General features: G+C 47.7%; 1 protein-coding gene across 5 annotated transcripts in view; it reads right to left on the minus strand.

Moving 5' to 3' along the window:
• Positions 1-25,381, minus strand: part of EXOC6 (exocyst complex component 6) — a 1,441,232-nt gene that overhangs the window by 617,854 nt on the left and 797,997 nt on the right. For 3 of the 5 annotated variants that reach the window (XM_085606139.1, XM_085606140.1, XM_085606138.1), the window contains exon 15: positions 16,213-16,322. In XM_085606139.1, the coding sequence (XP_085462265.1) occupies positions 16,213-16,322 (110 nt within the window). Of the gene's footprint in view, positions 1-45; positions 145-16,212; positions 16,323-25,381 lie in introns of all 5 variants that reach the window. The other 2 variants (XM_085606137.1, XM_085606136.1) reach the window with 1 other exon arrangement.

A 25,381-nucleotide genomic window follows, 5' to 3' on the forward strand; every position in this document is an offset into this window, starting at 1 on the left:
AGTCTCTAAGAAGGTAAAGAATAACCAAAAGTTTTGTCACTATACTTGTTGGAGAGTGCTTGGATGATTCTGGATGAAGAAAAGGGTAGGGTGCCCGTGAAAACTATGCCCACCAGTGCCATTGAAGGGTCCCTTCCTTTCCTCCTAAAACAACAAAAGAAAACAGAGCACACAATTAAAAACACAATATTTACACTACAATATTCAGATTCAATAACAGCAACAGTATATACAAGAACTAATCATCATATAAATGGCTTGCCAACTCTTCGTCAAGATTATGCCCTCCTGGAAATCTAGTTTCTAGTTCTATAATCCATTTTGATTCCTTTCTCCTAAGAGCTAGTTCCCTATTACCGCCCCTTTTGGGTGTGTTGATTTGTTCAATGGCAAAAAATCTCAACAAAGAATTGTTAGATTGGTGTTTCTCCTGGAAGTGACGGGCAATCGGATAATGTAAATCTTTGTTGGTAATGGCCCGTAGGTGCTCTTGAACTCTTTTCTTAACCATGCAAGTCGTACTACCTACATACCTCAGTTTGCACGGGCACACTAGAATGTATATCACAAAGTTGGTGCTGCACGTCAAGAATTGTTCAATCTTTTTGTTTTGATTCCTACCTGGAATCACAAAATCTTGTACCATGTGGCTAGATTTACAGGCCCTACAGTGACCACAGGGATAGAAACCTTTGAGGTTGTATTTGTTACGATTGGGGATTTCAGAGATATCGCCTTTCATCAAGATGTCTTTGAGACTCTTCCCTTTGCGATAGGTGATTAGGGGTCTATCTCCTATACTGGGACCAATGACATTGTCAGTTTTTAAAATTTTCCAATTCTCTACTAGTATTTTCTTAATCTTCTCAGATCCCTGATTGAAAGTGGTAATAACTCTAGTCACTGTTTCTTCGCTGGGTGTGGGTTGTTTAGTTTCTAGGGTGCTTGATCTAGTTGTCTCTTTTATTTTGTTTACTGCTTTTTTCAGAGTCCATTCTGGATACCCTCGTTCCCTGAATCTACTCAGCATCTTCACTTGTTCACATTCATACAAGGCATCAGTGCTACAGTTCCTCCTTGCTCTTAATAGCTCTCCAAATGGGATGCTCCACTTGAGAGCTTCTGGATGAGCACTATGGGCATGGAGGAGGCTGTTGCCAGCTGTTTCCTTCCTGTGCAAACTGGTCACTAGTTTGTCCTGGTCTACCATAACCATAGTGTCAAGGAATTCCAATTTTTCACTGTTGATGTTTGCAGTGAGTGTGATGTTATAAGGATTCTGATTGAGTGCATTAATAAAGGCCTGTGCCTCAGGTTCTGTGCCCCTCCAGATGACAAACAAATCATCGATGTACCTTATCCAAGTTACAACTGAGTTGAAACCAGACTGTAAATTCTCATCCCTGCGAATCTCCTCCTCCCATTTTCCTAGGAACACATTGGCAAAGCTTGGCGCAAAGCACGAACCCATCGCGGTCCCGCGTACTTGCTTGAAAAGATTGCCATCAAACATGAAGATGTTATTACTTAGACAAATTTTCAGCATATCAATGATCATATGTGTATGTTCAAGATAACCTATGTCACGTTTCTTCAAGTAATGTAGACAAGCCTCTATGCCCTGATCATGATTAATGATCGTATAGAGTGAACTTACGTCCATCGTAATGAGGAGATAACCATTGACCCAGTTGACCTCTTCGATCTTATTGAGGAAGTCTTTAGTGTCTCTTATATACGAGGGGAGGCATGTTACATACTCCCTCAAGAAGTGATCTATGGGAGGAGGAGCCTAGCGCGCAACCAAGATGGCCGCGTAGGTGCGAGGCTCCCGAGGACCTCCGCGACCTCCTGAATTAATCCTGGCGATATCCTGTCCTTGTTGAGGGGACTGTGTCGGTGAACCCGAGCTGAGGCGCCACCCGTTTTTTGGGCTCGAATCGGACCCCGAACACCGGTGGGAGCATCGATTGAAGGTTGCGGCCTTCTCCTCGCCGGCCCCCCGGATTGGAGTAGTGGGGCGATCCGGGGACGAAGTGAATAACAGCGGCGAGCGGGGCTGGGCGACTCGCGTACCCCGCACTTTCACTTTCGCTTTTGCGCCCTCCTTGCCTCAGGCGGGGTCGGGCTGCGGAGCGGGGTGCGGTGGTGTTGCCTTGTCCAGGTGCCCGGCTGACCCGCCGGCGGTGGGTTGACCCGCGGCCCGGTGGTCGCCCCCGCCCCCCCCCTGACACCCGTGATTTGGTGTGGCGGTCCGTTTGGAGATCTTGGCACGACGGTGGAAGGGCCAGCATGTCCACCAAACAAGATGGCGACCGGGCGAAGATGAAGACAACCCGCCGTGGCACGGCGCACCAGGCCAATAGTATGGATCGCTATACGCTCCAGAAGGGTTCTCCGGAGACATCGCGGTCATCCCTGGTGGGCCCGACGGAGGCGCCTGCCCAACCGGTGGATCTGACCCTCCGGGACGTCATGGGCGCCATCGCAGAGATGAAGGCCTCAGTGGACCAGCGTTTCGATACCTTGGCGCAAAAAATTGACTCGGTCCTGGTGGATGTGGGCCTTGTGAGGGCAGACTTGTCAAAAACGAACGACCGAGTTGACTCCCTGGCCCACACCACAACGAGCCTCACTACGGACGTGGTGGCCCTCCAGAAGGAGGTGCGCCGGCTTGGCCAGGCGAGCGCCCTGATGGACCGGCGACTGGAGGATTCCGAGGGTCGGGCCCGGAGGAACAATGTTCGCATTATTGGTGTGCCGGAGGGCCGAGAGGCGGAGGCGGCAGATCTCTTCGTGGAAGAACTGATCCTGACCCATCTCCAGCCCCGGGGGCTGAGTAAGCTTTTTGCGGTGGAGCGCGCCCACCGGGTCCCTGGGGGCCGCCCTAAGACCGGTGCACCGCCGCGGCCTATTATTGCCCGGATTTTTAATTTCCGGGACAGAGACGCCATCCTCCAGACCTCCAGGCAACAGGGACCGGTCAGGCTGGATAACATGGATGTACACTTCTACCCAGACTTTACACCGGCGGTCCAGAAGCAGCGACAGAGCTTTCTTGGTATTAAACGTCGCCTAAGGGACCTAAACCTCAAGTACTCAATGCTCTTTCCGGCTAAGCTGAGGGTGGAGGTGGATGGCCGTACGCACTTCTTCGACCGGCCCGAGGCGGCTGGGGACTGGTTAGAGACTTTGCCTGGAGATCGGGGTGGGGGGGGCGCGGCTGGCGGGGAGGGCCTGCCGGATCAGAATTGAGGGGTGACTGTATAGGCCTTGCTCTGGATATTGTTCCTTTACCATATATTGCTTTCGTATGTTCCCCTCCCATGGAGGTCGGGTGGGGTCTGCTGGGGGCTTCCCTCCTCCTCGGGGGGACTAGTTAGTACTTAGCTATGGGGCGACAGGCACACTGCACTTTGGGGGGGCTGTCTGGGCTCATGCAGGGGTGCAGGGAGGGGGGAGTTCTGTTGGGACCGGGGGGTGGGGGGGGTGTGTTGTTTGTTAGCACCGCAAGGCAAACCCGCAACTGTTCTGTTGTTTTTAAGATGCTCGGTGGGGGGCGACTGATTGTTTTGACGTATGATGGGGGGTAGGGATTTGATTGTGTTGTCATGGAATGTTAACGGCCTGGGGGATAGGATTAAGCGTGGTGTGGTCCTGCAGTATTTAAAACGTATTTCTCCAGATGTTGTCTTCCTGCAGGAGACACACCTTATAGGTAACACCTTTCATGCAATGAATCGCCGGGGATATCGTTTGGCGGCCCACTCCGGCTTCACTTCGGGCTCGCGGGGGGTGGGTATTATGGTCAAGAACTCGCTCCCGTTGGAGATTGACGAGGTGCGCCATGATGAGAGGGGACGCTACACTGTTCTGGTGGGGCGAATGGAGGGTAGAGTGTTTATCTTTATATCAGTGTACGTCCCGCCTGGGTTACAAGCCACTACATTTGCGGACCTGGGGCGCCTCCTTCTGGACCTTCCGGGTGGCCTGTTGGTGGTTGGAGGGGACTTTAACGCGGTTGCCTCTGGGTCTATGGATCGCCATCCCCCTAGGGACCTCCCCCGGGCACAGGCGTGGCTGCCCGGCCTTTTAGACACGCTGGGCCTGGTAGATTGCTGGCGCTTAAAGCATCCCGTATTGCAACAGTACACCTTCCACTCGGGGGCCCATGGTAGCCTCTCGCGGCTTGATTACATCCTTGTCCCGGCGGCCCAGGCAGGGAGGGTGGGGGAGGTGCGCCATTTGGCACGGGGTATCTCAGACCACTCCCCATTGTTGTTGCATTTCGATGTCTTCCCGAGGGGGGATGGCAGGGTGGCCCCGATCAATGCATGGTATTTGCGCGACCCCACCATTCGTGCCGACTTGATCAAATCCTTACAGCGCTATTTCGATGAGAATGTGGGGTCGGTCCCGTCTGCCGTCTCCCTGTGGGAGGCTTTCAAGGTGGTTCTTAGAGGGGAGGCCCTCTCCTTTATTTCCAATGCCCGGCGGCGCGAGCGGGAGGAGGTGACCCGGGTTGAGGCCGAGATTGCAGAACTGGAGGGTGACCTGGGGAGCGGGGTAACAGACGCCAAGTTGCATGCTTTGCACTTAAAGCAGGCGGCCTATCGGGCCCTCGTCACGGAGGCGGCCAGGGGCCTCAGTAGAGAGCAGCAGGGGCGATTGTATGATGTGGGTGACAAGGCTGGCAAATTGATTGCGTGGTTGGACAAGAGGGAAAGAGCGAGCCGCGTGGTGCCTCTGATTGAGAGCGTGGATGGTGTGTGCGTCACTGAGCCGGAAGCCATTGTCTCCTGCTTCGCGGATTATTTCCGCGAAGTCTACTCCCCGGTTTCTCCCTGCTCGGAGGAAGATTCCCATGCCTTGCTTCGGGACATCGCACTGCCCTCCCTTACGGTGGAGGACAGGGATTCGCTGGATGGCCCGCCCACCTCGGACGAAATTGCCTCGGCTATTCGCTCGGTTGCATCCGGCAAGGCCATGGGCCCCAATGGTATTCCCATTGAGCTATACAAGCTACGCCCGGATGTGTTGGCGCCCCACCTGCGCGCGATGTTCCTTGCGGCCCACTCGCAGGGCTCCCTCCCGCCGGACCAGCGTCTGGCTACAATTGTGGTGATCCATAAGGAGGGGAAGCCCCGTGAGCGGGTCACATCCTATAGGCCGATTTCGCTTCTGAACGCGGAGCCCAAAATCCTCGCCAAGGTGTTGGCCAACCGGTTGGTTGGCGTGGTGGGCGATTTGGTCCACCAAGACCAATCGGGCTTTATACCACACCGCAACACGGCGCTTAATCTGCGGCGCTTACACGGGGTGCTCGCGCGTGTCCCATTTGTGCGGGAGCCGGCCATCTTGGCGTCCTTGGACGCCACCATGGCGTTTGATACGCTCGAATGGCCATATATTTGGGCGATGCTGGCGAAGTTTGGGTTCGGCCCGGGTTTCGTCAGCTGGGTCAAATTGCTATATTCGGGCCCGTTGGCGCAGGTGGTGGTGAATGGGCGAGTATCTGCCCCATTTGCGCTGGGGCGGGGCACGCGACAGGGTTGTCCCCTGTCGCCTCTCCTGTTCGCCCTGGCCATGGAGCCCCTGGCGGAGTGGTTGCGGTGGCACCCTTCTATCCGTGGTCTCCGCTGGACCCCCGAGCATGAGGACCGCGTGTCCCTCTATGCTGACGATATCCTTTTGTATCTCGCCTCCCCGCGCAAGTCACTGATCGTCCTGGTTGATGTTTTGCGCTCCTTCGGTCGCAACTCAGGCCTGGTCATCAACTGGGCGAAATCCTGTGTCTATGTGCTCTCCGGGGAGGCCCCGGTCTTGCCACGGGACTGTCCGATCCAGATTGCCTCCCAGGGTTTCCGGTACCTGGGTATATATATCACTCTTGACCCGGAGGCCCGCTATGAGCGGAACTTGCTGCCCCCCCTCCAGCGTCTGAGGGAGGACGTGGTGCGCTGGCGGCGTCTGCCGCTCTCGCCGCTCGGCCGAGCGGCCTTATTTAAAATGATGTCCCTGCCGCGCTTCCTCTACGCCCTCCAGAATACCATGGACCTGGTCCCGGCACGCTACTTTCGCGAGGTGGAGGGCCTCCAGCGGCGCCTGTTCTGGGACGGGAGGCCGCGTATTGCTCTGGCTAAATTGACGCTCCCGTGGTACGATGGAGGGGTCGCCCTCCCGGACATCAAACGGTATTACTGGGCCTCCCAACTAGCTGCAATTAATCATGGCCTTTACGGGCCCGCCTTGAACCCGGCATTTGAGATGGACAGGACGCTTCTGCCCGGTGGCGATTATAATCGAGCGCTCTACTCTGGCGCGCCCGACTCCCGTTTGACGGGACCGACGCGTGTCATGGTGCGTGTCTGGCACGCGGCTAATGCAGCTATGGGGTGGAAGGACCGTTTGACCCGAGCGTCTCCGCTGTATGCATCTGAGAGGTTGGGCTCCCTGTGGACGTCGAAGGGCTTCGAGAAGTGGGACACGATCGGAATCAGCACGGTGGGAGATCTCTGGACGAGGGGGGGATTCAAAACTTTTGAGACGCTGCAGGCGGAGTTTCAGCTGCAGGGCAGTGAGTACTTTCGGTACCTACAGGTCCGCCATGCGCTGGGCTCCGTCTTCCCGGATGTTGCATCCATTCCGGAGTCTTCCCCCCTGGAGGACAGAGTGCTAGATGGCCATGTCCCGGACAGCACGATCTCCCTCATATACAAAAAATTGATTAACGATAGATCGTGTCTGCTGACTAGTCTCCGCGAGGCTTGGGTTGCTGACGGGCTGGAGCTGGACGACGAGGATTGGATCTCCGCGGTGGCCTCCCCGAAAGAGGTGGCCATCCCGGCTCGCCTTCGTTTCGTCCAGCTCAAGATCCTTCACCGGGTCTACGTGACGGGGCCAAGGCTTTTACGTATGGGTTTTGCCGGTGATGGAATGTGTAAGCGTGGCTGTGGTGCGTTGGCGACTTTCATGCATATACTGTGGGAGTGCCCGAAGGTGGAGCGATTCTGGCGTGGTGTGCATGAGGTTCTACGAATGGTTACGCGTGTCGCGCTGCTGCCTGAAGCGAGGAGATGCTTGCTGAATGTCTGGGAACCAAATGACTACTCGGTCCCGCAGGCGCGGTGGGTGACCCTGGGATACATGATAGCCAAGCGTGATATTGCCCAATTGTGGGGATCCCAGAGGCCCCCTGCGGTGTCGGCCTGGAAAGAGCATATGGATTGGTGTATGTTTCGTGAAAAGGTGGTGTATGTGGCGAGGGGTAAGCCTGGGGCGTGGATGAAACTCTGGGGCCCCTGGAACGCCTACCGCGGGGGTATTTGTGAGCCGCCGCTGCTACCGGCGGCCTCGCCGGCTCCGTCTCCCTAGATGGCGCCCCTCCCTTGGCCGCGGGCGCGCGGTCCCCCAGTCCCTGATCTACTCCCGTCCCCCTCTTCAGAATTTTGCTGCTGGTTTGGATCCCCCACTTATGGAGCACGTGTTGTCACGTTGGATCGAGGGTTGCCTTGCGGTTGTGGTTTGTTTACGTTGTTTTGCGTTAAGAAAATGGAACCGTACTGTGGGCATGGAGCTGTGAGGCCTGCACCATTGATCACTCCTGTCTTCCTACTGTGCACCGCTGAGAAAGCTTTTTGCTGTATGTATGTAATATGTTTTTGATGCTCTAGCGGCCGGCCGTGTGGTTGTAGGCCCATACCTGTAACTTCTATAAACTGCAATAAACGGTTTCAAAAAAAAAAAAAAAAAAAAAAAAAAAAAAAGAAGTGATCTATGTATTTGGAGATGTTCTCATTGGCACTCCCTATTGATGAAACAATAGGTCTCCCTGGTGGTCTAGTAGCATTTTTGTGGATTTTGGGCAATAAGTATAATATGGGGAGTTTTGGATAATCCTTTTTCAGAAAGCAAAACTCAGGCCATGTGAGTAACCCGGCTTCTTGCCAAAGAGACAGCTTTTCCCATGTGTTGGTTATGCTGAGATTATACTCTGTGAAGTTGCTAGGTACATAGAACTTTCTATCACTAAGTTGTTTAAGTGTTTCTTCAATATATAGTTGTCTTCCCCAGAGTACAATGTTCCCTCCCTTGTCAGATGGTCTGATAATGATGTTGGTATCTTCAGCCAGAGAGGTGATAAAATCCCTTTGTTGTTTAGTTAGGTTGAATTTTACATTCCTAGTTTGTGACATTTTATACTTAAATTTATTCAGTTCTTTGTTAACAACTTCATGGAAAGTGTCTAATGAGTCATGTGGCAGTACTGGACAAAAGATCGATTTGGGTTTAAACGGGGTGGAAGCTGCCCTGTCAGTGCTTATAGATTGTGAGTGTGCATCATCATCATTGTTATTAGTTACACCCCCCAGATCATACACAGTTTCAAGTACATTGGCATCACCAACAGTTAAATTAGAAAAATCACTGGCTTCATCAGATATGTTAGTCCCGTTAAAAGTTTGTTTGGTATTAAATAAGGAATGCCATTTTCTCAACTTCAATTTACGAATAAATTTAAACATGTCAACCCTTGTGTTTGTATAATTAAACAACTCGGTTGGACAAAAGGTCAGTCCTAAGCATAACGTAGTCTTTTCTTTAAGAGTCAGTGTTCTTGTCGATAAATTAATGATTGTTTGATTTACCATTGATTCATCCATGATTACTTGTCTCTGGTTTGGCCTCCACGTCTGGTTCCCACTGGCTCTCTGTTTGATGCTCCTCTGTTTTCTTTTGAGGCGTTTCTTCTTTGAGCGGGTCTGCCTCTTGTTCTTCCTCTTCCCCGACTTTGTCCTCTCACTCCTTGGGGTGCTGATTGTGACTGTTCTTTTTGTCGACGTGTTCTCAGCACCCGGAACTCGTCTAAAAAAGTCGCTGGTTTAGAAGAAATTTCCACATCTGAGACGCTGCTAGTTGTTGTCCCCGATACATCTGAATCTGTGTCACTGATATATACACGATCTTGGTTGGTTGGTGGAACATTGGGATCAGTAGTCGTGTCTTCACGGACAGTTCCTTGACTGTATAGGTGGTCGTATTTCGGGCTATACGTCAAAATCCGTCCGCTCTCGTAGTCACCACAATCCCTGTGCAACTTTCTCTGTTTTCGGAACTTAATGTCATCCTCATATTTTTTTATTCTTCCTTTGAGGTCACCTTTGAATTTCTTAATGTCCTCTTGTTCTGTGCTACTACTGAATTCTTCATCCAGCTGTTTAAGTTCTTTAATAATGATTTCCCGGTCTTCCCACGCGTATTTCACGAGTATGCCCAGCATGTTTTTGGAACTGGCAGCAGAGTTGGCTGCCCAGTCGTCCAGCATTTTGGGATTCGGTGATTCGTGGGATGGAGTTATATAGATTCGTAATCCCCGTGGTATCATATCTTTGTCCATGTAATCCTGTAGGGAGATCGCCTCCCACCACTTGGAGGTTTCTTGTTTCTTAAGTTTCTCGTATCTTTTTAATTTTGTGTTTAACACATTTTCAGTAGTTTTATCCGTTGCTGTGTTTATTTTTGTGCCCTTGCCTGGTGCTCTGGCAAATAATGTTAGTGCCTCTCTCCGTCTTTCTTCCTCATCATCCATCTTGGTTCCACGGTGTCAGCGACCCCGTTTTGCAAAGTTTACCTGACGTTTACACTCGTCACAGTAGATAGGAAATGTACGGTAGTGAATACCGCTCCTTAACTCTCTAAATCGTGCAATGGCTCCCCCGCCTTTCGTAGGCAGTTCCTGGTGCTGAATACCCTCCGGAATCCCGTGGACAAACGACCATTCAGCAAAGATTACTGCGAGTCCTCCCGCTGACATACATAAGTATTCTCATTTGTCAATAATGTTTCCCGCATGCTAGCGCACAGATACAGGTAGGCAAAACACGAAGTACCCGCGTCCCCGTCAACCCGGAAGTACATTCATATACAAGTATACGAGTGTCCCCCAGTCAGCGTGTCCGCGGCTTCAGGCTTACCTCACCCTGTCTGTGGCAGCAGCGTAATCCACGATCTCCTTAGCCAGAAAAGTTCTTCAAATAACGGATCCAGCCGGCATACGATCCCTCCAATAATAGTCCTGCACAATGAGGGTCCTTCTGGGATCAGTCCCGTCGCCAGGTGGAGCGTCCTCCGGTAATGACCCAAGCCGGTAATAAATTATATCAAAAACTTCAAATAATGACGCTCACTCGGGAGTCCATTGCAACCATAGAGGTTTAATAAAGTGAACCGCTACGCGTTTCGACACAGGAAGTGTCTTGATCACACGATTTTCACAGTGCTACGTGACTCGTATAAGTAAACAGGAAACATAGAAAAGGCACTACATTGGGAGCAAGCCCTTCCTGCTCCGTTTTTTGGCATCCATCTTGGAACAGTACCCACAGTTGGTATATAGTGATACACAAAACGTATGATCTTGAACAAAATGCACATATAGATACATAATTATACTGTATATGCTATTGTCCTAAATTGAAAACGGTATAAGTACCCATAAGACAATTTCACAACGATGTTCAAAAGGGTTCCACCGATTGTGTTTAATCAATAGTTTAATCAATAGTATTGTTGCAAGGGCACTTGCCGGTTAAACAATCTAAGATGTTTTGAACTTTAATTAGGCTCAAGCAATCGATACACAGGCATGTATAATCATGGTTGAACATCGTTGTGAAATTGTCTTATGGGTACTTATACCGTTTTCAATTTAGGACAATAGCATATACAGTATAATTATGTATCTATATGTGCATTTTGTTCAAGATCATACGTTTTGTGTATCACTATATACCAACTGTGGGTACTGTTCCAAGATGGATGCCAAAAAACGGAGCAGGAAGGGCTTGCTCCCAATGTAGTGCCTTTTCTATGTTTCCTGTTTACTTATACGAGTCACGTAGCACTGTGAAAATCGTGTGATCAAGACACTTCCTGTGTCGAAACGCGTAGCGGTTCACTTTATTAAACCTCTATGGTTGCAATGGACTCCCGAGTGAGCGTCATTATTTGAAGTTTTTGATATAATTTATTACCGGCTTGGGTCATTACCGGAGGACGCTCCACCTGGCGACGGGACTGATCCCAGAAGGACCCTCATTGTGCAGGACTATTATTGGAGGGATCGTATGCCGGCTGGATCCGTTATTTGAAGAACTTTTCTGGCTAAGGAGATCGTGGATTACGCTGCTGCCACAGACAGGGTGAGGTAAGCCTGAAGCCGCGGACACGCTGACTGGGGGACACTCGTATACTTGTATATGAGTGTACTTCCGGGTTGACGGGGACGCGGGTACTTCGTGTTTTGCCTACCTGTATCTGTGCGCTAGCATGCGGGAAACATTATTGACAAATGAGAATACTTATGTATGTCAGCGGGAGGACTCGCAGTAATCTTTGCTGAATGGTCGTTTGTCCACGGGATTCCGGAGGGTATTCAGCACCAGGAACTGCCTACGAAAGGCGGGGGAGCCATTGCACGATTTAGAGAGTTAAGGAGCGGTATTCACTACCGTACATTTCCTATCTACTGTGACGAGTGTAAACGTCAGGTAAACTTTGCAAAACGGGGTCGCTGACACCGTGGAACCAAGATGGATGATGAGGAAGAAAGATGGAGAGAGGCACTAACATTATTTGCCAGAGCACCAGGCAAGGGCACAAAAATAAACACAGCAACGGATAAAACTACTGAAAATGTGTTAAACACAAAATTAAAAAGATACGAGAAACTTAAGAAACAAGAAACCTCCAAGTGGTGGGAGGCGATCTCCCTACAGGATTACATGGACAAAGATATGATACCACGGGGATTACGAATCTATATAACTCCATCCCACGAATCACCGAATCCCAAAATGCTGGACGACTGGGCAGCCAACTCTGCTGCCAGTTCCAAAAACATGCTGGGCATACTCGTGAAATACGCGTGGGAAGACCGGGAAATCATTATTAAAGAACTTAAACAGCTGGATGAAGAATTCAGTAGTAGCACAGAACAAGAGGACATTAAGAAATTCAAAGGTGACCTCAAAGGAAGAATAAAAAAATATGAGGATGACATTAAGTTCCGAAAACAGAGAAAGTTGCACAGGGATTGTGGTGACTACGAGAGCGGACGGATTTTGACGTATAGCCCGAAATACGACCACCTATACAGTCAAGGAACTGTCCGTGAAGACACGACTACTGATCCCAATGTTCCACCAACCAACCAAGATCGTGTATATATCAGTGACACAGATTCAGATGTATCGGGGACAACAACTAGCAGCGTCTCAGATGTGGAAATTTCTTCTAAACCAGCGACTTTTTTAGACGAGTTCCGGGTGCTGAGAACACGTCGACAAAAAGAACAGTCACAATCAGCACCCCAAGGAGTGAGAGGACAAAGTCGGGGAAGAGGAAGAACAAGAGGCAGACCCGCTCAAAGAAGAAACGCCTCAAAAGAAAACAGAGGAGCATCAAACAGAGAGCCAGTGGGAACCAGACGTGGAGGCCAAACCAGAGACATGTAATCATGGATGAATCAATGGTAAATCAAACAATCATTAATTTATCGACAAGAACACTGACTCTTAAAGAAAAGACTACGTTATGCTTAGGACTGACCTTTTGTCCAACCGAGTTGTTTAATTATACAAACACAAGGGTTGACATGTTTAAATTTATTCGTAAATTGAAGTTGAGAAAATGGCATTCCTTATTTAATACCAAACAAACTTTTAACGGGACTAACATATCTGATGAAGCCAGTGATTTTTCTAATTTAACTGTTGGTGATGCCAATGTACTTGAAACTGTGTATGATCTGGGGGGTGTAACTAATAACAATGATGATGATGCACACTCACAATCTATAAGCACTGACAGGGCAGCTTCCACCCCGTTTAAACCCAAATCGATCTTTTGTCCAGTACTGCCACATGACTCATTAGACACTTTCCATGAAGTTGTTAACAAAGAACTGAATAAATTTAAGTATAAAATGTCACAAACTAGGAATGTAAAATTCAACCTAACTAAACAACAAAGGGATTTTATCACCTCTCTGGCTGAAGATACCAATATCATTATCAGACCATCTGACAAGGGAGGGAACATTGTACTCTGGGGAAGACAACTATATATTGAAGAAACACTTAAACAACTTAGTGATAGAAAGTTCTATGTACCTAGCAACTTCACAGAGTATAATCTCAGCATAACCAACACATGGGAAAAGCTGTCTCTTTGGCAAGAAGCCGGGTTACTCACATGGCCTGAGTTTTGCTTTCTGAAAAAGGATTATCCAAAACTCCCCATATTATACTTATTGCCCAAAATCCACAAAAATGCTACTAGACCACCAGGGAGACCTATTGTTTCATCAATAGGGAGTGCCAATGAGAACATCTCCAAATACATAGATCACTTCTTGAGGGAGTATGTAACATGCCTCCCCTCGTATATAAGAGACACTAAAGACTTCCTCAATAAGATCGAAGAGGTCAACTGGGTCAATGGTTATCTCCTCATTACGATGGACGTAAGTTCACTCTATACGATCATTAATCATGATCAGGGCATAGAGGCTTGTCTACATTACTTGAAGAAACGTGACATAGGTTATCTTGAACATACACATATGATCATTGATATGCTGAAAATTTGTCTAAGTAATAACATCTTCATGTTTGATGGCAATCTTTTCAAGCAAGTACGCGGGACCGCGATGGGTTCGTGCTTTGCGCCAAGCTTTGCCAATGTGTTCCTAGGAAAATGGGAGGAGGAGATTCGCAGGGATGAGAATTTACAGTCTGGTTTCAACTCAGTTGTAACTTGGATAAGGTACATCGATGATTTGTTTGTCATCTGGAGGGGCACAGAACCTGAGGCACAGGCCTTTATTAATGCACTCAATCAGAATCCTTATAACATCACACTCACTGCAAACATCAACAGTGAAAAATTGGAATTCCTTGACACTATGGTTATGGTAGACCAGGACAAACTAGTGACCAGTTTGCACAGGAAGGAAACAGCTGGCAACAGCCTCCTCCATGCCCATAGTGCTCATCCAGAAGCTCTCAAGTGGAGCATCCCATTTGGAGAGCTATTAAGAGCAAGGAGGAACTGTAGCACTGATGCCTTGTATGAATGTGAACAAGTGAAGATGCTGAGTAGATTCAGGGAACGAGGGTATCCAGAATGGACTCTGAAAAAAGCAGTAAACAAAATAAAAGAGACAACTAGATCAAGCACCCTAGAAACTAAACAACCCACACCCAGCGAAGAAACAGTGACTAGAGTTATTACCACTTTCAATCAGGGATCTGAGAAGATTAAGAAAATACTAGTAGAGAATTGGAAAATTTTAAAAACTGACAATGTCATTGGTCCCAGTATAGGAGATAGACCCCTAATCACCTATCGCAAAGGGAAGAGTCTCAAAGACATCTTGATGAAAGGCGATATCTCTGAAATCCCCAATCGTAACAAATACAACCTCAAAGGTTTCTATCCCTGTGGTCACTGTAGGGCCTGTAAATCTAGCCACATGGTACAAGATTTTGTGATTCCAGGTAGGAATCAAAACAAAAAGATTGAACAATTCTTGACGTGCAGCACCAACTTTGTGATATACATTCTAGTGTGCCCGTGCAAACTGAGGTATGTAGGTAGTACGACTTGCATGGTTAAGAAAAGAGTTCAAGAGCACCTACGGGCCATTACCAACAAAGATTTACATTATCCGATTGCCCGTCACTTCCAGGAGAAACACCAATCTAACAATTCTTTGTTGAGATTTTTTGCCATTGAACAAATCAACACACCCAAAAGGGGCGGTAATAGGGAACTAGCTCTTAGGAGAAAGGAATCAAAATGGATTATAGAACTAGAAACTAGATTTCCAGGAGGGCATAATCTTGACGAAGAGTTGGCAAGCCATTTATATGATGATTAGTTCTTGTATATACTGTTGCTGTTATTGAATCTGAATATTGTAGTGTAAATATTGTGTTTTTAATTGTGTGCTCTGTTTTCTTTTGTTGTTTTAGGAGGAAAGGAAGGGACCCTTCAATGGCACTGGTGGGCATAGTTTTCACGGGCACCCTACCCTTTTCTTCATCCAGAATCATCCAAGCACTCTCCAACAAGTAAAGTGACAAAACTTTTGGTTATTCTTTACCTTCTTAGAGACTCATAATTATCCACTTTTTTCTTGACTTTCACGGGTTGGGGGTCTTTTATTTTGCATAGTTGCCTGGGGAAGGAATTACGGGATTCATGTAAGGTATCTACACTAAGCCACTAGAGCGCGTATAAAAGGGTTCCACCGATTGTGTTTAATCAATAGTATTGTTGCAAGGGCACTTGCCGGTTAAACAATCTAAGATGTTTTGAACTTTAATTAGGCTCAAGCAATCGATACACAGGCATGTATAATCATGGTTGAACATCGTTGTGAAATTGTCTTATGGGTACTTATACCGTTTTCAATTTAGGACAATAGCATATACAGTATAATTATGTATCTATATGTGCATTTTGTTCAAGATCATACGTTTTGTGTATCACTATATACCAACTGTGGGTACTGTTCCAAGATGGATGCCAAAAAACGGAGCAGGAAGGGCTTGCTCCCAATGTAGTGCCTTTTCTATGTTTCCTGTTTACTTATACGAGTCACGTAGCACTGTGAAAATCGTGTGATCAAGACACTTCCTGTGTCGAAACGCGTAGCGGTTCACTTTATTAAACCTCTATGGTTGCAATGGACTCCCGAGTGAGCGTCATTATTTGAAGTTTTTGATATATATATATATATATATATATATATATATATACATATATCATAGTTAAAGTGTCGATTGGTTTTAAGACCTTAACACATGATTAAAAAATCCTCTGAAAGTCACTTAAAAAAACACAACATACACTTAGGGTAAGCTGACCTCCTGTTTGGTGACAGGGACATTGTAAACTGTAAGAGGTAGACAAACATCCACTCCAATTAATAACCCACTTTCTACAACACAGTGAAATCCTAATGTGCAATTTGAAAATGAACTAATATGCCCAATTAAAACAAAATCAGACTTTAGGATATAGAAATCATAGCAAGTAACATTACACTTACCACAAAAAATATTGTAATAATATTAAACTAATGTACATACAAAATATTCCTGCAAATAAATTGATAACAATATGAAATACTGTTTGACATACCTCCGGTGCAGTGACTCTGAAAATTTAAGGCTTGCATAAATGAATTCTTTGACCTGCATATAAATCTGAGGCACTGACTGAGATATTGGAAGTTTTTTCGGAAAGGTTTGCTATTGAAACAAAAACAAACAATACATTTAGAAAAGTCATACAACTGACTTTACATGCAACATAAAATACTTTTTTGAGAAATGTATCTACATGCTTATAGTACAATATATATTATCTACTGGCAGTCGCCAGTAGATAGTTATAGTTACAACCTAGTTTCCATAGGAAATCTCAAAATTCTATTTTGAATAACTTTGGCGCCGGTTGACGAATCCTCGCGAAATTTTCAAAACTAATGGGGCGCTCCGTTCAGCTCCTACCCTGAAAGTCGCGGGGTGATTCGTCAAGCAGGAGCCGAGAAAAAAGGGGGGTCCCAAAACGCGTTTTCCCCATGCATTTTTCCATAGGACCTTAGACACAGCTACAGCCCGAACGGCTGAACAGAATTACTTGAAATTTGGCAGAGAGGTAGCCATAAGGTCAAGGAAGTGCCTTTTGCAGGTCTGGTGTAAATCTGTTCAGTATTTCCTGAGAAAATAGCATTTAAAAGCATATCAATATCTATACGCGCGCACCCTGCTGTGCGCGAGCGCAATTCTGATTGGTTGTTAGATGTCGGTAAACATTCGAATCGGTCGAAACCAGGAAGTGTCGGCCGCCATTTTGTCTCTCACAGTCTGAGGGGGTGAAAAACAAAGGTGGAGAACGTGAAAAGGGGGCAGAGTGGACAGTTCCTGACCCCCTAGCCTTGGTCAGGGGGTCACAGAAGGACCCCCAAGGGAGAAAAAAACGAATTTATTTTTTTTTTTAAATCGCGAGGTGCGCGCACCCTGCGCGCACTGCGAACCGTGGGTGCTCGGTGCGCGAAGCGCACCGAGTGCCCACAGAGCGCGCACGGTGCGCTCTGTGGGCATATCTGACGTCATCAGCAGAGGATTGCGGTCGCGTGAGTTATAGTTGCCTGCAGTAACTATAACGGGGGAATTTCATTGGTTTTTACGAGTGAAATGTCCAGCTAACTATAACATGTGTGAAACCTATGGTTTTTTAAGTGAATATATATATATATATATATATATATATATATATGTATTTTACACTTAAAATTGCAATGATTTATTTTGTTTTTTAAAAGAAGCCGGAAATTTGTATGTTATGAGACTGTCCATTTTTTGAAGGGAGAGGACGAAATGGGTTGACGTGATTTGGATCAGGGTCATAGGGAAGGAACATAAATTCACTTGAGGGAGTTAGGTGGGCTGCAGACACTATCGGACAAGTTACTTAACTTCTGTATTGCCTTATCTGGTAGGGACATGATCTAGCTGCAGATTCTTTACCTTAAAACTTCCAGGTGTCAGGCTGGATCCGGAAGATTTTGATAGCAGTGGTGATAGGTGGCGTCGGTCGACTCAGCGTGACGTCGTAAGCGTCGGGTTCGTCATCGTCACAACGTCTGAGCCGTCTACATAGGTGTCAGCTTGGCGCGTTGATATCAATACTTTCCATGACTTTCCACGCCAGGAGGGCAGAGCCATGAAGTGACTGACCATAGTGTGTTAAAAAAACAACTAGGGCCCTAGAGGGGAAACAGCTCTGACACTAAAAACTGATCTGCAGTGCGGGGAGGATGGGTGGGTCGGTAAGGAATCTGCAGATAGATCATGTTTCTACCAGATAAGGCGATACCGAAGGTAAGTAACTTGTCCATCAGATGGAGAGATCTAGCTGCAGACTTCTTACCTTAGAACAGAGGAGGACTGCGGAAAAGTGTTAGTCCAGAAAGGCCTGTAGGACCGAATGGCAGAAAAGGCCTTCCCTACAGACTTGATTATCCAGTCAAAAATGTTTGCCAAATGTGTGCAAGGAAGACCACATAGCCACCTGGCAGATGTCGAGGACTGGGACATCACACTGAAAAGCTGTAGTGGCTGCCTAAGCTCTGGTAGAATGAGTGCTAAGGCCTTCAGGAGGTTGTTTCTTTGCCAAAGCATAACAGATTTTTATGCAGAGGATAACCCAACGTGAGATGGTTCTCTTCTGCACAGCACAACCCTTCTTTTCTCCAATGTACCCACCAAAGAGTAGGTCATCCACCTGGAACTCTTTAGTACGGTTAAGGTAGAACAATAACACTCTTTTTGGGTCCAGACGGTGGATACGCTCTTCTTCCATGGAAGCATAGAAGGTGGGCAAGGTAACAGATGGGTGTCACCACCTTGGCAAAAACAGAAGCCCTAGTGTGGAGCATTATTTTGTCCGGAAAGACAGTCAGGTAAGGAGGCGCTGAGAGGACAGAGCCTGATATTCACTCACCCTCCAGGTAAAAGCTATAGTCACTAAGAAGGCTGTATTGATAGTAAGCAGCCGGAGGGGGCAATTGTGTAGTGGCTCGAAAGGTGCACACACCAAATAGGTGAGAACCAAGTTAAGGTCCCACTGGGGCATGATAAATGGTGAAGGGGAAAACATATGTGTAAGCCCCTTATAATAATCTATGTACAATAGATTTAAAAAGTGACAGTTGATCTGGCAACCGTAGAAAAGCAGAAAGGGCCGAAAGGTAACCCTCAGAGTGCCCAGAGCAGAGCCCTGCTAGGCCAAAGAAAGAATAAAAAAAAAACAATGTCCGAGAGGGAGACAGACTAGGGGTCAACAGATCATTCTGTACAATATTTACAAAATGTTTGCCATCGGCAGGTGTATACCGACTTGGTGGAGGGATGCCTGGCTGCAAGAATAACTTGGCAGAGTTCAGGAGGAAGGTCAAAGGCTGTCAACTGTTGCCGCTCAATCTCCACGCAAGAAGGTGGAGGGTGGACAGGTGCAAGTGGAGGACCCTCCCTTGCTGCTGGGAGTGAATATACTCTGATCGGAGGATCAATGCTCATTTGCAGAAGCTCGGGATACCAAACTCTGTGCCCAGTCTGGAGCCACAAGGATGACTTTGGCCTGGTCGCTCCTGATCTTCTTGAGCACTCTGGACAGGAATGGTATGGGCGGAAAGGCGTACAGGAGGCCTGTGCTCCAGTTGAGAGGCAAAGCGTCGCCAAGTGAGAGCCACCTTGGAAACTCAAACGTGCAAAACCGCTGACATTGCGCGGTAACGAGTCTGTCACCACTGTCAGATCCAGTTCGGTAAGGGAGATTGTACTACTACAGGGCTATCAGCTGTCAGTCAACCACCACTGTAGATCTTGAACTGCCTCCTCCAAAATCCGGACTGTATCAGGAATGAGGATTTGGTGCTCATCCCACTGGAATTTCAAGTCCCACTGTACCAATCAGCAAACAACAATGTGCGGCACACCGGTTCGAGTACAGTGGCATTAATAGCAGGACCACTGTCCCATACCTCGCGGGCCAAACCACCAAACATTAGTTCATATGCAAACAAATGACATCACCCTATGAAGCTCCGCTGTATATGACCCCCCCCATCCCTGGACTTCCACTTGTGCCACCCATTAGCGTTCGGGTACGTCTCTGCTTCTCCAGCAGCCCTGTATTTTCTCAAACTTTTGCACACAACCCCTTGCCTGGTCTATTTTTCAGCCCTTATACCCCAGTCTAGGTCGGACTCCTATGTCCGCAGTGACGGGATCTTATCCTATCTCCATAGTTTGTTTACATCCCGTCTCACCACCATCAGAGCAGTATTACAAAAGAGAAGGATAAAGTGGTCCAAAATGTGTTCCCCGCAAATTCCCAGACTTATTAATTGTGAGGTGGGCTCTAGTGTGAACTTCAGGACTTCCGACAATCGACTGTCTACTTTCCCCCAGAAAGGCTGGATCATGGAGCACCCCCAAATCATATGCAGCAGTGTACCTTTCTGTCTGCAACCCCTCAAACAGGTCTGTATCAATACTCCCTATTTTTAATGGTCTGGTCCTCGTGAGGTAGGCCCTGCGGAGCAATTTCAGATGAATTAACTTGAACCCAGCCTGTATTGCCACCTCCCAGGGGTATCGGCAGACCGCCCCAAGTCATCATCTTTTAATCTACCTACTACTTTTTCCCATTTGCCTCTGAGTCCATCCAAGGGAACGTTCTTGTGCAGGAGAGTGGAGTATAGGTGGGACACACTGTGGCTTCTCAAGAGAGCTCCCAAGATCCTGTATTCGACAGGCGACTGATCTGGGGCCTTCTGTACAGCGGCCACATGATCTCTCATGAGGTACCCCAGTTGACAGTATCAAAGGTACTGGCCCCCATTCAACTCATACTCCCTTTGTAATTCCGCAAACGATATTATCTCATTTACTCGCCAGGTGTCACCCACTTTACAGATTCTCAACCGGTCCAACTTTCTGTGGCCCTCTATAAGATGCAGTCTTTTCAGGACTTAATCCCATAGCGTGGTCTCAAATGTCAGTTTACCCTTCCAACCTAAGGCCTTGGTTGCAGCATGCCATATCCCGACGACCACGGCCGTGGAGGCCGGCAAAGGTGTCATCCCTCTCTGACCATATAAATGTTGGACGTACCCCTTAGGGTCCAGGGAACATCTGTCTTTCATCACTGAAGGCTCCTGCTGGAAGTCTAAGGCATAGTCATTGACTATTTGCGACTGTGTTACCCTATAGTAAAGGTGTAAATCAGGAAGGACGATTCCACCCTCCAGGGGCTTTCTAGCGAGGGACCACCACGCAATCGCCGGTGTCCCCCTCTCTCCCCCTCACAGTAAAGCCCATATTACATCCGCTACTGCCCAAAAGAAGCAGCCTGGGACCTCAAACGGGGTGTTCTGCAGAACATAAAGACATTTTGGCAGGTTTATCATTTTGTAAAGGGCGTCCCTGCCCATAGGGGATAATGGTAGTTTCTTCCAGCCCTCTGCATCTGCTTTGTAGGAGTAGAGGATTTGGTGCCTTTGAAGTGGGGGAGCCTTTAAAGAAGGGCTCTGAAGTGCACAGAGGTCCTTCCTTCCTGCCCTGGCTCCAGACACACTACAGGAGGTTAAGGAGTCCTTTGTGCAGGGGCAGGACACAGCCACTTCAGGTGTGTGTGAGGCTGGTCCCAGCTCTTCCCTCCCATCCTGCCCAGGACGGCCCATCAAAATGTGGATGGCCCATCAAGTCACACTTAAACTCCCTTTGTGTGTGGCTGTCTAGAGGGAAAGCACAAAGACAAGCTGTCACCCACCCCAGAAGTGTATTGGAGACAGGCTGAAGGCAGATAGGGCTAAGAGCAGAAAAATGCCATTGGTTCAGAAACAATATTTTTCAAACGTGTAATGATAAATTCAACTTTACCAGTAAAGAGAATTTATTATAATTCCATAGGTACTAAACATGATCACTCTACCTCCTTCCAATTGGGAATTACAATTTATTAGATGTAGCAAGGAATCCTCAATGTTAACCTAAGGGAGGGGTAGGCCTCACAGTAGTGAAAAACGAATTTGAGCGTTTTCAATACCAGGACATGTAAAGCTTACAAGTACATGTCCTACCTTTTATTTACACAACACCCTGCCCTATGGGCTATCTAGGCCTACCTTAGGGGTGACTTATATGTAATAACCAGGGAGTTTGAGGCTTGTCAAGGGGTTTTAAATGCCAAGTTGACATGGCAGTGTAAACTGCACATACAGTCTCTGTAGTGGCAGGCCTGAGACATGTATTAAAGGGCTACTTAAGTGGGTGGCACAATCAGTGCTGCAGGCCCACTAGTGATACAAAAGGGGGTGGTGATGGACGGAGCATCAGAACACTCACACCCAGTCAACAGATCCGGGTTTGATCCATCACCGTTCTTTAGCCCACTCTGCCACCCCAGTTCAGACATGGCCATATGCAAATCAGTCTGACCCTGTGCCTCATGGGAACAGTCCAGCCCGAACTGCCAAGCCATGCCTTCCCTGGACCGGAAACAAGCTTCCTAGGACCGGTTTCTGGCGTTTCAGCTGTCTTCAGCCAGGCTTGCTTGAATCCAGTGGCAAAGTGAGCAAGGGACTCACGTCTGAGCATACCCTGCCAACTTATGGCGAACAAAGCGGTACAAAAGGGGGTGGTGATGGACGGAGCATCAGAACCAATCAAACACTCACACCCAGTCAACAGATCCGGGTTTGATACATCACCGTTCTTTAGCCCACTCTGCCACCCCAGTTCAGACATAGCCATATGCAAATCAGTCTGACCCTGTGCCTCATGGGAACAGTCCAGCCCGAACCGCCAAGCCATGCCTTCCCTGGACCGGAAACAAGCTTCCTAGGACCGGTTTCTGGCATTGCAGTCGTCTTCAGCCAGTCTTGCTTGAATCCAGTGGCAAAGTGAGCAAGGGACTCACGTCTGAGCATACCCTGCCAACTTATGGCGAACAAAGCGGTACAAAAGGGGGTGGTGATGGACGGTCCTAGGATGCTTGTTCCAGTCCAGGGAGGACCTGGCTTGGCAGTTCGGGCTGGACTGTTCCCATGAGGCACAGGGTCAAGACTGATTTGCATATGGCTGGGTTCAAACTGGAATGGCATGGTGAGCAAAAAAACGATGGATTTAGGCCCAGATCTCTGTACTGGGGTGAATGTATGACATTGTTCTGCATTCTGTCCATCAACTGTTGTTTTTGCATTTGTCACCCCGAGTGGGACGGGTATGCTCAGACGTGAGTCCCGTGCTCTCCATGCCACTGGAATCAAGCTATCCTGGCTGAAGAGGGGTGAAACCCCGAAACCGGTCCTAGGATGCTTGTTCCAGTCCAGGGAGGACCTGGCTTGGCAGTTCGGGCTGGACTGTTCCCATGAGGCACAGGGTCAAGACTGATTTGCATATGGCTGGGTTCAAACTGGAATGGCATGGTGAGCAAAAAAACGATGGATTTAGGCCCAGATCTCTGTACTGGGGTGAATGTATGACATTGTTCTGCATTCTGTCCATCAACTGTTGTTTTTGCATTCGCAGGCCCACTAGTAGCATTTATTTTACAGGCACTGGGCACATGCAGTGCACTTTACAAGGGGCTTCTAGGTAAATTAAATATGCCAATTGTGGATAAGTCAATTAAACCATGCTTAAGGAGAGGGCACATGCACTTTAGCACTGGCTTGCAGTAGTAAAGTGCACAGAGTCCTAAAGCCAACAAAAACAAGATCAGCAAAATTGGTGGGAAGTACGCCAAATGTTTGGGGGAAGACCACCGTAAGGCTGGCATGTCTAACAGGTAGTTACTTGTTTAACTCCAGGTTTCTTGGAAGGTGAGGATATTGTACATTTGTACGAATTTTCGAACACCTGGGTCTTGTGCTGACCTAGATATTCCACTAATGTTCCAGAAACAGATTCTAATTGTTGGAAAGTCATCCTTTTCCCCTGTTCACCACCATTGTTTGCCGAATGATACTGGTGGTAACTCACTCTGTACCCTGAGCTCTGCTAACCAGGACCAGCACTATGTTTAAAATGCTACATGTAATAAGTTGCACTTACAATTGGCAAAGGCAGACCCTATAAGTCCCTAGTAGATAATAGGGCCAGAGGGTGCAATCTACCTATAAATCCCTAGCATATAATAGGGCGTGGATGTTTAGAGGGCCAGCAGAATTTTCTCCACTTGCATGTGTGCGCTGCTGTGTGCCTACTGTCCTTTTAAAGGCAGTACTGCCTTGCAGCCCAGCTTTAAAAGTAAATTCTCACAATTGGCAATGACAGACCCTATAAGTCCCTTGAATGTAATAGGGATAGGGGGTTCAAACTACCTATAAGTTCCTAGTATAAAAAAGGGCATGGAAGTTTAGAAGCCCAGCCGATTCCTTGCACTTGCATGTGTGCACTGCTGAGTGCCTGCTTTTATTTTAAAGGCAGCCTGGCTTTGCAGACTGTCTTTAAAAGTAAATTGTATGCAATTTCAACTTTGGTGGTATGGGCACTTTAGAAGTGATAATCTACCTTATTATGACATATTAGTCACCCCCAATGTCTCCCCAAGGTGTCCCATGTAACTATAAGCAGAGACCTTATAAAAGATGTTTTATATGCTGAGGGAACAACTGCCCATTTCATTTTTCCCCATTGAAGATGCTTAGCTCCATAGGCGAACATTGCAGTATTTTATGTAGGCATAACTATTTCTAGGAAAGGCGTCAAACATAATTTGAGAGCTCTGAACATGGGGAGGATAGGTCATAAAGAGGGGACTGGGTAAATCAAAATGAGCTCAAAGAGAGTGCAGATTAGTAAGGAATGCCAGTCGACATTACCCTCGCATCCTAAGCCCTGCCCAGATGGTAGGCTTAGGAGAAGAATTTGCTGAGGTCAGGAGGTGGAGAGCTAATGGTAATGAGTCACGCTGTGGGTTGGTTTAGCCAGTTTTTACTCCTCTGGGGAGAAATCATCCATGTTGGATTTTGGAAGTGAAGTGCTCTATAGGATAAGAAGATGCCACACATTGGAGGAAGTTGTCATGCTTTTGGGTGGCACCCAGCATCTCATTGGACAGAGGTGCCCCCTTGCTTGTTGCCCCAGAACACTGAATAAATATGCGAGAGCTGCATAGTCTCTCAGATCTTCTGCCTGAAACTACAAGGAGACGAAGGACTGTCATGCCAGAATCTGGATCTGCACCCAAAGGCCTGCACCCTGAATGACTGTGCCTGCTGCACAATCTGGTACTACAGCCCTTAGGACTGTGACTTGGTTCAAGAAGGACTGAGGAGTGGACTCCCTGCAAGCTACAGGTTACCAGAGTCCCCCTGCACCATCTCCATCAAGAGGTCTCATCCTGGAGTGTGTCCAGTTGTCTTTTAGGTATTTGTCAGGTGCATTATGGGAATTGTAGTCCAGACATTCCAGAGATCACCTAGGAGATGCCAAACCTTTGTATTGGTATTTTAGACAATTTGAACCTACAAGGAAACCTTCTGGAAGCACCTCATGAAATTTGGAGAACTTTTGTGAAAAAGCTCCATGAAGTGACCGACCCGACGACGAGAGTCAAGCAGCCTGGATTTCACGTTCATCCAGGTAAAAGCTCCGGAGCTCCAGACTTCCAGGATTTGACCGTGGCCTCGCAGAAAGTCAAGCCAGCGACCACTCTCCGAATCCGGTCTTCTGTGGAGGGTCAAGAGATGGCGGGCTGGTGGAAGAAAAAGCTCCAGAAAAGTTTCTACGTATGA

The sequence above is a fragment of the Triturus cristatus genome, chromosome 1_2, assembly GCF_964204655.1.
Source record: "Triturus cristatus chromosome 1_2, aTriCri1.1, whole genome shotgun sequence".
NCBI lineage: Eukaryota > Metazoa > Chordata > Amphibia > Caudata > Salamandridae > Triturus > Triturus cristatus.